The sequence below is a fragment of the Zosterops lateralis genome (genome assembly GCF_965231275.1).
Source record: "Zosterops lateralis genome assembly, chromosome: 2".
Classification (NCBI taxonomy): Eukaryota; Metazoa; Chordata; class Aves; order Passeriformes; family Zosteropidae; genus Zosterops; species Zosterops lateralis.
The window spans coordinates 83,118,641-83,135,592 of NC_139763.1; the positions used below are offsets into that span (position 1 = coordinate 83,118,641).

The following is a 16,952-nucleotide window of genomic DNA, read 5'->3' on the forward strand; positions in this document are numbered from 1 at the left end:
CAGAACCAACTCCTGCCCAGCAATGGTGCTGAAGCAGCAAAGGAGAGAATATAATTTTTAATAAAAGGAAGACATTAGATAGCATTTGAGGACAAGGCCACATAACATGTGAGGAGTGTGGGCAAGGGATTTTCTTTTCTGTTTGTAAATGTTTGATATTGTAATCACTTTTCTTTGGCTTTTTGCAAAGTTGGAAACCTACAATTAATTTTACACTAGGTTTTATGCATCATATGTATGGGTTTCCCTTAAGGTTCCCAGTAAATTTTAAGGGTGATGTAGAACTAAGGATGTCTCATTTCTCTGAAGATGAAAAAATCCACTCCCCAGGCTGGACAAAGATGGTCCTGCATTGTCTGTCCTCCATCCCACAGGAGGCAAGGCTATGTTTTTCAATAGACTGAGTAAGTCAATATTGGGATGGTCAATGAAATCATCACATACCAACCAAATGGAGGGGAGCCCATTTGTACAAATACCATCTTAAACTTGAAAATATTTGTTTCAATAGCAAACAGATCCACAGCAGGAGTTAAATTTCACTAATTTCAGAAACCTGAGGCTTGAGTGCTTATGTCTAAGCTAGTCCCCAGGTACCCTTTGGAGCCAATGGCTGCCTACAAATAAGCAAGTGTTTATTCTAAGACATGAGTCATCTGACTTATTTTACATGGCTACTTTGTGAGGACAGAAAAAGTCAGAAGGGTGAGTTTGTCTCCATTGTCTGCTAACAGCAGTTAAACAGCAAGGCCAGATGCAGAGATCTGCAGCTAAGCAGCAGATCTCATGGGAGCGACAGTGTCAATAGCAATTGGAGACAGACAACAACTCTGAAACTATTGTTCTTTTTTTTTTTTTTTTTTTTTTTTTTTTTTTTTTTTTTTTTTTTTTTTTTTTTCCTGTGGACTAATACTTGGTTTGGCACAGATTTATAACCAGCACTGACAAACCAGCACAGATTTTAATTTCTTTTTTGCCCAGTCTCTGGCAGACATGTCCCCATGCTAAAGCTTTTGGTACATCCACACTCACAGTAGGGTATGGGTTATGGAGTAAAACAAGCCTGTTTTACAGGTGTCTTGTGAATCTGCAGCCAGGCTGAAGGCAAAGAAAAATTCTCCAGCCCACTCAATTTGTGCTGAAGTTTAAGCCATTGGAAAAGGTTGCAGTAAGTAAGGAGAAGCTTTGAGGCTGACTGTACGAGAACTTAAAGACAGACATCTTCCTGAGGTCTTAAAGACAGACATCTTCCTGAGGTAAGGATCTTCAGCCCTCAGTTCCAGACTCAACATGGCAGTATGACTGTGGGGAAAAGCTGCACCATTTCCACTACTTTTCTTTTCTGGAAAAAGGGCTAAGGAAGCTTAAATTTCTAAGTGAATAAAATCCTGCCATGTACTGTCCAGACAAAATCCCATAGCTCCTCAGAGGCTGTTTTGAATATTAACTATACTTTTTATATGTACTTTTTAATGATCTCCACTTGGTCAGTACAGCATGGTTTTGAAGTAGTCCATCAAGTATTAAGTATAATGAAGAGCTCTAGAGTCAATCAATAATCAGATTGCTATAACCTTGTGATGGCTTTGAGGTGTAAGGCACAGTGTGAAATCCATCAGGACACAGGCTCTTATCATTTGCCTAAGCCTCATTTAACACCCACATTAAGAGCTTAATTGGCACAGGTTAGCTGTATTGATCTGGAAAATCTTTGTGACATTTAACAGATAAAACAAAAAGGAAAAAAAGAAAAAGACCTTTCTGTAGGATTTTGGTATGTTCCGCTGTTTTTCAGTAAAATGCCATCAAGTCAAAAAGAGAAGAAAATAAATAAATAAGGAAACAGAAGACAAAAAAGGGAAAAGTTTCCTAAATGTAATATACTTATGCGTAAAATTACTGGAGAACTTTCACTTTCTCAGGACCACTCCCTGGTTCCCTTTGCTCTTGGTTTGCCTGTTGGTTTTTTTTCAGGCTTGGGAATAGAAGAACAACCTGGAGTTTGTTATAACTCATAACCTCTATAAACTGGGCAGTGAGGTCCTGTGCTGCCAGATAAATTTCATAAAGAGTATTAATTTAATCTTTTAAAGGGATTTTATAGAGTTTCAGATGGGTAGCTCTGAAATGGATTTTGTATGATGACTGTGTTTTTCTTTTCTGATTAGATGGCAGAGAGCTTGTGAAAGACTCAAAACCAGTTTCATTGTAAACCTGGTAGATATCAGGCATTTTTCATGTAACCCATAAAAAGGCCCCATTTCCTACTGTCTTGCCAGAGCATCCAGGGCTTCCACAGGTCTGGTGTACCTGCATCCATCATGTGGGTAATGGGGTAAGAGAGCTACCATGGGGCAGCCGCCATGTAAACAAACACCCTCCCTCATCCAGCAGCTCATGCAGTGGAAATCCACAGATTTTGGCATCTTATTAATGTCTGTGAATTAAAAAATCTGAAAAAAGGTCTAAATAGATGAATAAAAACAAAAATAGTACTAGCAAAGACAACTAGAAGTTATTTATGAACTTAAAAAATCAAAGAGAATTTTTGGGTTCATTAAAATTATTGGCCTAATGGTTACCATCAATCCACGTGAAATTCTTGTAGATGAGCCAAGTGAATTTAATTTTCAAGCTCTTCTCTGAATTTTGTGGCTCACCTGGTCTAAAATCAAAGAAGGCTTATTTTGCTGACACCATCCATTTAGGTTTTGGGCTAATGTATGAATTACCTGAGTTTTATTTGCAAGATCTTGGTGAAATCAATTTCTTCATTATTTTCTTTTGCACAGACCACACTGGACAATATCCCAGCCTGTATTTGGTTCAAAATCCCTTTTCTGGGGCCCTTTTTATGTGAACACATGATTTTTGGAAATATACTGATACCCATGAAAGGCTGGAAATCCAATATCTAAAAAGATCATCAGTAGTCTGAGCATGAACTTACAACTGAAAAGTTGTCTACAGGCAAAAATCAATAGAGCTGTATGGGTATAAAATGAGACTTCAGTACTTGTGTCAATTTGAGTATGCCTGAATAATACAGTAATTCTGGGGAGCCAATGCAAGTGTCCTTAATAATAATAACCTACTTTAATAATCAAGACTACTTTAACCTTTTTCTGAGTCTTCAAATTTCATTAGATGAGCGAATTGCTGATTTGCTGACAGAGGGAAAACATGTTTTTCTACCACTTTTTCTTATTTTTAACTTTTTGTTATGCATTGCCTCTCTAGGTAATTGGTGCAATCACAACTAGTTATGGAATTATACGAAACAGATGCCACAGTGTGTGTGTAATTTTGATGACAGCTGTAAAAACCTTTACTGAACTATGTGTTCAGTGTTACAACACATACGCAGGAGAGAGACTTGAAATTCATGCCCATTATGAAAATCATGTCTCACAAAATAAAAACTGATGACTCCATGGTAAAAATTCTGTCCTTACAAGCTTGGTTTGAAAAAGAAATCAGAACATTTTAAGTTACAGAGCTCAAAAGAAACTTTAAATTATGGTTTGATTAACTGGTCAAGGGATAAGTCAAAATTGGCTGTATGTGTCCTTATCACAAAAAGAACAACTTTCTGCTAGACCAGGACTTTATATATCACTCTGCAAACTTGGCTTTACTGCTGAGAATGGGAAAAACTAAACTAACATAGACTTTGTAAGAGCATGGCTGTGTGATTCAGCAGCAGCTGTGTAGCAACTCATCCCCGTCAAGATCAAGCCAACATTTGTTTCTGGTCCCAAAATACTATCATTTATAAAGGGTTCGATTCTGCTCTCAAATGTGTCTGTGGTTTGCCCTGAAGTTAATGGAGCTGAAGGTTATTTGCTAGGAGAAAGAATATCCCACTGTTGGCTCCAGCCCTACTGTTCATAACAAACCAAGTGTTGAGGGCACTGGCAGAAGGATTCCGGTTTACTTTTTGCAACTTTTTGCAACTCTTGTTGCTTAGAAGTGGTCAAAGAACTTTCTTTTGAAACCACACTGGAGGACTTCCAATTATATTTTTGAAATTAAAAAAAAAAAAAATCTGACTTCTGTTTTTTTAACCCTGGAAATATAAGCAATACTTCAGCAAAATATTCAAAATTTCAAGCAATATATTTTTCTAAAAAATAACAAACATATCAGAGCATCTCCTAGAAAAAGTCCAGTTGATTGATAACTGCCCTATTCCTCACTGTCCAGGTCACAACCTCAGAAGCCTTCAATATTGCTGGTTTGGAATGGTTCTAGGAATGATCAAGTAGTACAGGTTTTGCAACTAGCTACTTTTCACTAAATGCTCATCATGAGAAGCAAAAGTTAAGAGAAATGTGTTAAAACAATTGCCAGAGACCCACTAGAAAAAATGCAGAACACCTGACTCTGGACAAGTGGCCTGTTCTTAGGGGGATATATAAGAAGGTCTGCAGGAGAACACCCTGCACTTGCCAGTCATTTCTTACTCACACATGTTTTCTTTGTTCTGGACAAGGTGTCAATGGCTGATTTCATAGAATCATAGAATCATTTAGTTTGGAAAAAACAAGTCCAATTCTGCCAAGTCCTACTAAACCATGTCCCTGAGCACATCTTTTAAATCCCTCTAGGGATGGTGAATTAACCACGTCCATGGGCAAGCCTGCTCCACTGCTTGGTAACATTGTCAGTGCAGAAATTCTGTCTGCCATCTAATCTAAATCTTCCCTGATGCCACTCAAGGCCATTTCTTCTTCCTGTTGCTTGTTATTTGGGAGAAGAGAATAACTCCACCTCATTACAACCTCTTTTCATCTGCTCCTCATCAGACTTGTGCTCCAGACCCTCTCCCAGCTCCATTGCCCTTCTCTGGACATGCTCCAGCCCCTCAATGTCTTTCTTGCAGGGAGGGGCCCAGGACTGAACACAGGGTTTGAGGTGTGGCCTCAGCAGTGCCCAGTACAGGGGGACAATCCCTGGTCCTGCTGGCCACACCATGGCTGATCCAGACCAGGATGCCACTGGCCTTCTTGGCCACCTGGGCACACCTGGATCATGTTCAGCTGCTGTTGACCAGCATTCCCAGATCCTTTTCCAGCAGGCAGCTTTACAGCCACTCTGCCTCAACTTCCCACAGTTCAGAAAGCAGTGGGGCAGGCAACCCCTTTGTTCCTGCTAATTTTCTGAGTAAACAGAAAAGAAGCACAGGAACAGGGTCACAACCCCATGCAAACCCTTTGGTTCCCCCAATGGTTTTCTATTTGCTCCCCATCAATTTTCCAGCTTTACTTTTTTCCTCCTCTGCATGTCACCAGTGTGCTTCATGTCACCAGTACACAGTCTGAGGGCTAGATGAGTTTCAAAGACACATGGTGTCCTTGCAAAATAACTTGCAGTGCCTCACCTTGAACACTTGAACACACAGACTGTCCTCGAAGTGACACTACATCACACTGAGGAACAACTCTGCAACATGGCAGGGTCCAAATGGAGTTAATGAAAAATTGGTTCTGTGGCAGTGGCTGATGATGGGCTCCATTCCTAGCTATCCAGATTCAAACAAGAATAGCAGAAATAGTAACTGCATGCTGTCTTCTTCTGCCAGGAATGTTACCTTGGGGACTTCTTTCTTTATTTATTTTTTTTAATTTTTTTTTTTTTTTTTTACTTAGGAATAAATAAACAAATCAGGAGCCAGTGAGGAATACTTTAGGAAATCTTCTAGGACTATGTCTGGTAATTATTCTTCCCATATCAGAGATGTTGATAAGCTTTTACAGTGTAGCATCCTTTCTCAACAGTGCCACAAAGGGAGAACTGTAGTGAAAAGAGAACTTCTTTTGACAGGCCTCATCTCTTTTATCTGCATCCCTCACAATTTATTGACTTCACTCTCCGACCACCTGCTTCTCACTCTCATCTGACTTTTCTTGGTTCCTGACACAATATTTCTAGGGGAGATTTGCTTTGATGAGCTGTGCCATGGGATGTATTATCAACACAGCAGATCTCAGATCTCCTTGCCTGAAGATTCAAAGACTAATCATCTGGACTTAGGAGGGCTTTAATTCTCCACAGGAGATGTGCTGATGTACCATGGCCAGGTCTAGATTGAACACAGTCAGGTTAGACTTCAAGGTGCCACCATGGCCATCAGAAAAAATAATTTCCATCTGGGAACCACAACTGCTAATTTGTCAAGGTCATACTGTCAAATATCATGTTAGCATAGACCAATGAATCCTTAGCAAATGAAACCAGGCTCTTTGGGCACCAGGTTCTGTATTTTATAGCCTCTTCCATTTGGCATAATCTAAGATGGGTTTCCTCTGCTTCTTAATGTCATAGCTGTCCTGTGGGCAGCATCTTCCCCACCAGTCTGAAGTCGTTGGATGTACCAGTAATGTGTGGGGAAATCCAGCCAACAGGGTGCTGCTAGAATGAGACCAGAGCTTGTGTAGATGGAAACCAGTCTACAAGGAGGGTGACTGCCATGGGCAGAGTTGTTATTCCAGCACTATTTTTCTTCCAAGTACCTATGTTTCAGATAACTAACTTTCCCAAATTTTTTCTATTACCTTTCTTGCGCCTCAAAAAAATACTTTAAATTATTACACAGCCAATGAAGAACTAGCTACCTGGCCTGTCTTATGATCAAATTTGCTATCAAGCTTTTGTGGACATGCCCCAAATATTTGGCTGCAACTGGGCATTCCTATTAAGGCTGCTGTTAGGGACAGTTTATCAGCCTAGATTCTCCTCTGGGCTTTTACCCTGAGCTCTCCCTGAAATATACAGGTCTGGATGAAATTTGACCTGTGCAAACTATTTAAAATTCAACCCTTTGATTAATTTCTGATTGTAAAGTCAATCGAGGGAAAGAACATCTTATATCTCAATATAAATATAATAAAAAATAAAATCCACCTTTCTTCCCAAGTAAAGAGCACATAAAAATGAAATAGTTCAGAATTGTATCTTGGCAATTCAAGAGTGCCTACTATTTTCTTGTGACTCTGGCAATTGCTTTCCAAGGAAACCTTTTCAATGCAAGAGAATACAAACTAATTTACCATTTCTGAATAGGATAAGATTAGCTGTTTTGCTGAAACAAACCAGTGTTTATCAACAGAGCTCAACTGCTATGCGTTATATCTGGACTAGTAAACATGAGGTATGATACCACTGATTACCTGAATGTATGTGGGTGCTTAGCACAAGTACTGAGTGACTGGTGGAAAACTTGATTTGTTAAGCAAATGGCTTGAATAAATGAAACAACTGGGTGATATAGCAAGCACTCTGTCATTTGAGTCATCTTTTATTCCATTTCAAGTCATTTATTTAATGCCTTGGGTTTTTTTCTGCTTTTCAGAACTTCCAAGACATAGTGATATTGGTTAAATTTATGGGCATTACTAAGAGCTACCCAGAACATACAATCTGCCTCTTGGTTATATGATCATATGGAGTCTGTAAATCCAGGCAAATCAGATTGGAGGTTTGGGATCTCACCTACATGGTATCAGTGACATTCAGTGGCAGTGCCTAAGCAGTGAAGGTCTATCTTACCTTTTTTAAAGACTGAGTTATAAATCAGGAAATCTGTACTGTCAAAACTAAGGGCTCAGTAAAATTTTTGGGACTTTTCTTAGCCATCCATATAGGCATGTAGAAATGTAAGTAAAAATTGTAACCTTGTACAAAGGATGCTTCTTACAGATTTGACTATGGCTGTGCAGTAACTTTACTCTTAAAAAATCATTGAGAAACTTGCCCCCCGCCCCCACTGATATAAACTTTTGTCACTAAATGAAATAATCCTGACTTGCATAGGCTTCCCAAAGCCAGGTTTAATTTTATGTTCCTAATACATCACAAGTAACAACCTTTCTCCCTTCTCTTATAAAGTTTGCCAGTTTTCTTTTATAGTTTTGTACTCAAGACATGGTCATAAATTTGAATTCCAAGCCATTTGCTCCAGTGATCTTTTTAACATTAACAAAAGAGTAGCAAGGAGAGAAACAAAATAAAAGAAACAGAACAAGCAATGCAAAATAAAAGGACTCTAATGAAAGCAGTAACTTACTGTAGCTACTTTCACTATCGCTGGCATTAGAAGAAACATGTTCTGCAAGAACAGCACAGCAAATTAAAGAACATAACCAAGCACCACAGAGCTGCAGAAACTTAAAAGAACTGCCACAGTCATGCAAAGGTAGTTATGCAGAGCAGAAATAAAAGCTGTGCAGTGACTTCACCTGAAAATGCTCAGATATTTTACAGAGGTAAAATGAAAGCCTTCTCTCTTGTGGCATTTCAGAAAGAGACTGTATGTGCCATGGAAAAACCATGTCTTTTTGTGATAGACAGTAAATGACATCTCCAATAACTTCATTTCAATGTATATTATGGTCAACTTGGATTTCACTTGATGTCTTGAGCAATTTCTTGAAATACAAGTGTCTGCTCATATTCTGCACTACCAGTGATGTGCATCATTAATGCTTTGAAACTATTCCTGCTAAACTTCAAACCTGTATCTCTCTTTAATCACTGTGCACTAGCCCAAAGGATTGTGCACAGTGATTAACAGATATTAACATGAAAGTTATTTTGGTATCAAATATTGTAACTGTATCTAATTTACCCTGTCTAAAAGGGAAAAAAAAAAAAAAAAAAAAAAAAAAGTCAAAGCCAATGAAAAAAACTAAGAAAAAAAAAAAAAAAAAAAAAGGAAGAATTCCTTTTAACAAAATTGTCTAGCCTCAGGATTTGAGCTGGAGTTTGATAAACTTCACCAGAGCAGTCTGGATGGGTGAACAGGAGTATAAGAACTATCATGATGGGTCAGTCTTGTGTTTTGTCAAGTCAGGTTTCCTGTTTCTATTGTCATATTCTTGAAAGGAAGGTGAAATCTACAGCATAAAGTTATTGTTCCAAAACTGTAGTCAGCAGACTATTTATGGACAGTAAGATCATGCTATGTGCTCTCCAGGAAGTCTGCAGGACCATATAAAACAGTGGTTTCTCTCGTGGAAATGCTGATTACTTTGAACCTGAAAGATCATTTGGCAATTGAAACTTTTCAGTTGGTTGGGGACATTTAGAAGCCAATGGCATAATGGCTGTACATTTGGAAGCACCATGGGTTAATGAGAAACACAGGAACAGTGCCAAAATTCTTTGCAAGGTGCTGCCTTTCTTCCATGTACCAAGCTAATGGTTTAGGGTTCATAGATTGGGAATGATGCAGCTACTGGAGCAGCAGAAATGAGAAGGGATGATATCTGATAAAAACAGTAATGGAAAACCTTGATCTTGGGCTTAGGAAGAAGCTTTTAAAAATTCAACTTGTATTTTGAAGAAAACATCATCATGTGTTTCAGATATTTTGTATCAGGTTAACAGGGGTTATCTCAAAAAATGTGCTATACATTAGCATATATATGCTAATAGACTCTGAACAACTTTATTTAAAGATAACAAATATCCTTTATAGTAAGAACTGTCATTAAAAAACATGTCTGAGTTCAAAATTAGTAAAATTTGGATGGGTGGGAATGTCTAGAGCTGTACCAGTAATTTAAAACTAGGTGCAATATTAATATAGGTATTACAGCCTGTACAATATCTCGGTGCTACTTTATTCCATATCAATTTGCAGAATTCAGGTAACCTTCAAATGGTTGGATGTTATGGACAATTCTCCTTGTAAGAACATATATTCAGGAAAGTTATCAGATCTGAAGTATTTTACTTTTCTCTGGCAGGGAAGGATCTGCATTTGCTGCTAATGAGCTGCTATGACACTTAAATGATCACAGAATGGTTAAAATTCAGGTGGCAGTGACACTTGCTGTCTATCACTGACAAAACCAGTCTTGAAGAACTATTCTTCCTTGCACAAGAGATAAAGCTTTCATCTTTAAATTGTGAGCCACTGCATGGCATTAAGTTAAGCCATTAAAATGTTCCTTCAACAATTCAATCAGAAACAGAATAATCTCCAAAGCTGTGTGCATGGATGTGCATTCCCGCAATTAAAAAGCACATACAAAACAGGAGGCAATGCAGCATTAACACACATTTTGCTCCAATTACTTGTTGCTTAAGAAAAGGAAAAACAACTGAGGAACAAGTAGCCAAACGCATGCAAGTGGCATTTTGTTTACATTATTTAGCTCTGCATACAGAATTTAATATATTTTGAGGAAGAAAAATTATTTCTGAGCAATGATCTGACATGTTATACACTCTGCAATGCCAAGTCTCGAGACAGGATTGCTGCATCAGAAAAAAATTGATTTAGGTTATGTGACAGAGAGTAGGTTGCTAATGGTGAGAATTGGTCCGAAATCAGCTATGGAAAATGCATGATCTTCTCTAGCCTGCAAATGTCTTCTTCAATTAATAACAAATACTAATCTAAAGATTCAGCAAAGTAACAAACACTCCCATGCAAAAAGCTGAAAATGCAGAAGCAACAGCATAAACTAATTTTCTATTGATCTCTTCAGGATGTGATCATGTAAAATGTTTAACTTTCCCTTTAGATGGAGAGGGAGGGATTGTTGCTGAAAAGAACAGTCTAGGCAGCAAAACACATTCTAGGTATGCTACTCTACAGAACTGCCATGATGGGAACAATAATATACTGTCAGAAACAAAAGGTGTTATTACAAAAGAAGTGCAAGTGTCTGCTTGATACACTGTATGTTATTTAATACCGTCATGCAGAACAGAACGATTGAAACATTTGTAATGCATTCACAGCTGGGTAACAAATAAAACTCTATCTTGTGCATGCTAGGAGTGGAGGGTCCTCAGAGAAGAAACAGAAGCCAAAACAAAACAAAACAAAAAAGGGTTTACAGTGACCATTCCTGGGAACTTACTCAGAGTCTTTGTTCCATAACCGTCGTCACCTAATCCGGGGATGTCCTGCACGGAAGTCCCCAGAGAGAGCAATGAGAGAGGAAGAACAGCCGCAGAAGAGGAAGGAAGAAGTCAGTGGAGTTGAAATGGATACTACCATGACTGACCATGTTGATTGAGCAATCTGGATCCCTGCCTTTTCTTTCTGAAACAAATTTAGATCCATATACTATGGAAATTCAGCCAAAGAAAGAGGCAGTGACTGTGAAACATGCCTTTTGGAGTTGTGAGGAAGAAGGAACAACCAGATAAATAAAGTTCCAGAAACTATCCTCACTGGATAAATTTAGAACAGAATTATTAAGGAAAAAAATAGTGAATATTTGGGCTTGGAACTAGCAAATATTTTTAATAATGCTGGTTCCCTATATAATTTAAGCAAGCAATAAATACTTGTGGTGGTACACATTCCAAGATCCAATTTAGTTCTTTAAGATGTTAACATGGATGCTTCCTTTAATTGTTAAACTTCCAGTGAAGCTGCCCATGGAAATCAACTTGGTGAAAGTGAAAGGTAAAAAAAGAAGATTAGAAGAGATATTTTAAAAACCAATTAGTTTAGTATTGTCAAAGAAATCACATATGCCTTGTTTTGATCCAATTCTGATCTGGGAATATTTCTGAGAGACAATTCTGAATTTATGACAGGTGTCACAACAACTTTGAGGAGCCGTATTTCCGCTTCCAAAAGTTAAGGTCACTGCTTTATTCTTCTGAAAATAGTATTTCCAGAGATGGAAGGAGAAGCTGGATCCAAACTGCAGTCATACATTGGTCACAGTAGTAATACCTCTCCTGCCTGCCTATGACAGATATTTGCCTAGATGTGTGGGATACTGGTATCATGCGTGTCACCCATTCGTTGTGCTGCTGCATGTGGCATCATCTCCAAGAGGTTACTTACGTTCTGGATCACTTGTTTCCTGCTCACTCTGCTCCTTGCTCTTGTAGAATGGGAATTTTCGTGAAAAGATGAAGTTCTTTTTACGCTTGTCATTGAATGACTGTGAAGGAGAAAAGGCATGGGGCAAAAACAGGGACGTCTAATTGTTGTCACACTCATGCTGACAAAACAACTAGTTTGTAAAAGTGGAGAGAACTGTAGTGACTCAAATCAGCACAAACTAAGTGGCTGCAAAGAATCAGAGGTGTGGCGAGGTCTGAAATTTGAAGGCAAAGCTCCTGAAGACTGGATTGATTTGATTCCAGAGGTCTTAAGTCACAATGTACAGATCCTTACTTGAAAACTGTTTGGCTTGTTTGGATGAAGGGCAGCAGACAGTTCAGCATGCTTTGAGACCAAGCCATCTATCTTTAATCACAGCCCACTGTGAACAGAATTAATTAACTGTCTAAAAAGAATAGGCTGTAATGTGTAAAGTGGAAGCCTTTGATTTGCTTGTAGTGTGTGGATTCAGTCCTGTGTCAATTAAAACAAAAATTTCTTTACTGGTAGGTGCAGTTGATTTAATAATGTTTTATTTGGCCTCTTTATTAACAACTTCTTAAGTGTGTGTTTTTTAATGGTTTTTTTGGGCATAATATAAAAAGCCACTTTGTTTTATTTTATAGATGTATTTTTATGCATTAGGTTTCTCTGGATATATTTTTAGTTTTGTGTGATTTAGAAATGGAATTCTGCTGATAAGCAGTATTTCACTGCATGTTGAGCAATGTATTTTGCTGTAATTCTTCAAATCAGAAATTAATATAGAAGAAATCAGTAATTATATGATAAAACCTTTGACTTCATAAACACTTGCCAACAGTTACAGCACTATCTTGTGTAAAAACAGGATATGCCTACTTGGGACATTTATTTCAGATACTAAATAAGGAAATAGGGTCCCTATATAGTCTATTGAAAGAAGGTAGCATTTCTGGAAGACACACAGAGCTGCAGACAGTGTGTGTCTGAAGTGATCTGTGCTGTCAGTCAGACAATGACCTATAATGTCTCTTATGCTGAACCTATACACAGGACTTTGCATTTGATGACCTCCGAGAGAGCAGAGACCTTCTTAAATAATTTAAAGGACCAATCTCATGTGTTTGTCATTGCTCAAATTGAATATAATCAGTATTTGGTTCCAGTTCTGCAATGGAATATTTTTTGAGTCTCAGAACACGATTTATTTTCTTACATTTGGAAATAATGGAATAAAATGTGGTTTAAAATATGTATTTCTGAAAGATGGATACTGAAAATCTCTGTTGAAATAGTTGGATACTCATGTCACGAAAGTTTCATACCACTTTTACAATTCAAGCATATTTAAAGTTTAGTAACTGAAAACAAAGAAAAAAATGCACATGTAGAATAAATGATCCATGAAAATATCTGAGAGTATGTAAACATTCAATGTGAAATTAATGTGGAGGTCATGCATAAATAATCCAGACAGCATGCAATTTCAAAACAAAGCAAGTATGAAAGAAAGCCAGAGGAAAAAAAAAAAAGCACACAAAGGATTAAAGTAATCTATGGATGAAAGGAGGACTGACATGCACATTACATCACTTTAATGACCTAATGGATATAATTAAATTAAAATGTGTTTTCTGTGATAATTTCTTTTACTTTTTCAAAGAAAGGAATGTAGCATGTTAACATTTCTGCTTGTGAAAATGTTGTTTGCAATGATTTATCTGAATTTGACATAGTAATGCTATTGGCATTACACTTTTAAAGAGAAATAATATGTATATAAACAATAACACCTCAAAAAGCCATTGAGGGGGTTTTAAAATTACAGTCACTTAATTATAGCATTTTGGAATTCCAGAGAGTATGTTGTGTTTCACAGAAATTATATGAGAAATATCACTTAAATATATTGTTTTAATTTTTTTTCCCCAACAGTCTAGAGCAAAAACTTCAGAAAGTACATTTTCACCAGAAAAGCATATATTATTTTCATGCTTATGCATGATCTAACAGAATGCACCAAATGACACAGATATTTTATACTGTTATATAAACTTTTTCTCCTTCTGCAGTTTCAAGTACTGGGTTGCTTTATTAATAAGATATTGTTCCACTTCAATTTGGATGATCAAAATCTGGCAATTCACAGCAGATGACTATCATGTGCAACCATGTCAGTGTATTTACACCAGTAAAAAGCTTTCTTCCTAAAATAAAGCTGATCTAGTTATATTAATATCCATAACCAAACATATTTATGCATGTGATAGTATTTCTATAGATTAATCAATGTGTATATTCATATTAATGACAATATATACTAGCATGGTGTAGTCAGAGGGTTTATGTTTAAAATAATAAAGAAACTGTAAAATATTATAAAACACTAAAGTGGGTCTGACTCTGCAAACTTAGAGAAATAATTAGGCCTTGGTATTAACTGAATGAGCTTACCAAGTGTTTATTTCCTTAATTTAAGTGCATGTTTCTTCACAAGGAATCAAAGACAAGAGCCTTGATTTTGGTTTTGTATCCAATATAAATGGTATTAAATCAGGCTGATGGTCTCCACCTTAAGGATATGAAATCCTGCTGACAACCCGGAAAAGGCTTCTTACAGATACCATGATTTATATCTCTAGTGCATAGAGTCAAGGGGCTTGGCAAAGAGAGAAGAGGGAGACTCAGAATAAAACCATGTTTCTATTGCACACACCATGTTAATTCCAGATTTTGCTTCATTAGTGGAAGAGTAGAAGCCAACACTGAGTGTGTATTTTCTTTTCTAAGAAAGGATTGCATGTACAAGGATCTGTGGCAAGGTTCAATTCCAAAACTCAGATGTGTATTTAAGAAATTTTACTTCAATACAGTGGAAGCTTTGGACCTGTCAAATACTCTGGAGCCATAGGCTCTATACGCTTCTGGAAAGCTGTGAAATAAATGTAGGATAAATGAGACAGAAGTATTTGCTTCAATCTGTCCACCTGATACAAAAGTTGCATGCAACTGGAATTGCAATTGTGATAGCAAGCTTAGGCTGACTCAACAGCATTTATACAGGCAGAGTCTATGAAAGTCAGTGAAAAAGTGTCTGCAAATGGATTCCTTGTAAGTCACAGGTTCTTTGCCATGATAATGTAAAAACCTGTAATAGCAAATTACTCAGGCATTTCAGTTGCAGTGAAAAACCTGTACAATAGATTACTTGTATATGTCACTGCCATCACACAGATCACGACTAACCTAGGCAATGGCAGCCAGAGGCACTTTAAACAGACAAGTGCCTAAGACTAAAAGGCAAGTGAAATTTTCAAGTTGTTTGACAACAGAACAGTGACATCATTCACAGCACTTGATCTGTGATGGAAAAGAGTCTCTTGTCAGAAAAAAAATGGAGGAAAGCGTTCACTCATGTCCTGGGTTGAATTCTTGTTTGATACTACTGAAACATAGACTGTATTTTGAAGAAGCCAAGAAAAATAATTGTGATGCGCACTGAGCACTGTTGCTTGACCAAGTATCCCCAGATGTCCCCAGTTATGTAAGCCTGGGTTACACATACCAACCTCCCCTGGTTGTGACAGACATTAAACCGCTGTGTGTTTCTTCTTCTCAAGAATTCGCTTGGGTACTTTTCTGTGTCAACATCTGTTTTGTATTCTAAATGTTTTTCCCTAGGCTCAGCAGCCATATATATGTTACTCATCAGCTAATAAGGTAGTGGTTTCAAAGGAAATTTTCATGTAATAAACAATCCTATTTCAAAATTTTCTTTGTAGTGGTAAACATCACAAAAAACAGTCTCAGTTATCTGATAGTTGTACTGTACTGCAATAGGCAACTATATTCTTGTTTACTTTGAACTTCTTCCCTAATTTATTTTTCACAGTGTAGCTGATCCAACCCCTACGATTTAGTGCAGATGTGCTCTTGACATGGGTTGTCCTCTTTAGGCTTTGCAGCAGATCCTAATAGGTTGGGGAAACATTTTTTATAGTGCTCTAACAGGTCTATTTTCTCAAAGCCAATAAGCTCCCAACCGTTTCAGGAATGCTTCCTTTTGCCATTTCATTCAACAAATGCTAATCTCCTCAGTCATGGGTTGGGAACCAGTGTACAGGGACCACTTGAGAGAAAGTTGTTCCAGAGCACTGGCTGTGAAATTATTTTTTACAGGGTGTAGATGGATTTTATATAGCATCTAATTTTAGGCAGGTTTGAGCTATGCTTTAACCTAGTTTTTATGTTATGTGATTATGTATGTCATTTTTGTTCTCAGATTGGTCTAGCAGTGCATATGAGAGATTAATTTTACTGCTTCTCATCTGCAATATAGTTTTCTTCTTTAATACCTGATTTTGGCCTAAGTTAATGAAAATCCCTCATGTACTCAGCCTTCTACAAAAATCTACAAAATTTATTATCAACATTATGTCTCTGCAATCTTTTTCTCTATATTTAACTGACACTTTTTGTATTAGGGAGATTCATTTACTCATTTGAACACTGACTTTAATAACAGATTGGGCACTCAAACACTGTTAAATCCCTATATTTAAATATTCTAATTTTATAGACCTCTATATTACATATTTTAAATCTCTCTCGTCATACTAAAAATTTGCACTGACACCAGAAAGAAAATTTTTGGACTGTAACATATACTCAGTGTTATTTGTCCTTGGAAGCATATATATCACCTCACTGGTTTTATAATGGGCTTTTTCACCTGGCAGTCCCAAGCCATGATTAATTTGAAATCTCAGTTTAAATGACCTGACCAAGTCTAGAGGATTGCCAGTGCTACTGAGCCATTCTTGCTTTCCTAGTGTAACCCCAAACTTGGCCATAGCCTGGGTTCACACACACAGAAAGCCCTTCATGGTGTCTGTGCAGATGTGCGGAAGATAAGCCGAGGAGTTGTGAGTGGCAGCTGTGAGCCTGGTGGTACAGAGGCCACAGAGAATATTCCCTGAGATGTCCATCTTTCATTCTCAGTCTGCACGCAGAATTACACGCTAGCAAACAGCACTAGCCAACTTCCCTAAGATTTTTTATGAGATGCAAGGGGAAGGACATCCCTATTCTGTTAAGCCTTTAGTTT

General features: G+C 37.4%; 1 protein-coding gene across 13 annotated transcripts in view; it reads right to left on the bottom strand.

Annotated features, from left to right (window-relative positions):
- DLG2 (discs large MAGUK scaffold protein 2) overlaps positions 1-16,952 on the bottom strand; it is a 986,985-nt gene that overhangs the window by 13,265 nt on the left and 956,768 nt on the right. For 9 of the 13 annotated variants that reach the window (XM_083854322.1, XM_083854316.1, XM_083854320.1 and 6 more), the window contains one exon: positions 11,822-11,921. In XM_083854322.1, the coding sequence (XP_083710448.1) occupies positions 11,822-11,921 (100 nt within the window). Of the gene's footprint in view, positions 1-10,877; positions 10,924-11,821; positions 11,922-16,952 lie in introns of all 13 variants that reach the window. The other 4 variants (XM_083854323.1, XM_083854321.1, XM_083854327.1 and 1 more) reach the window with 1 other exon arrangement.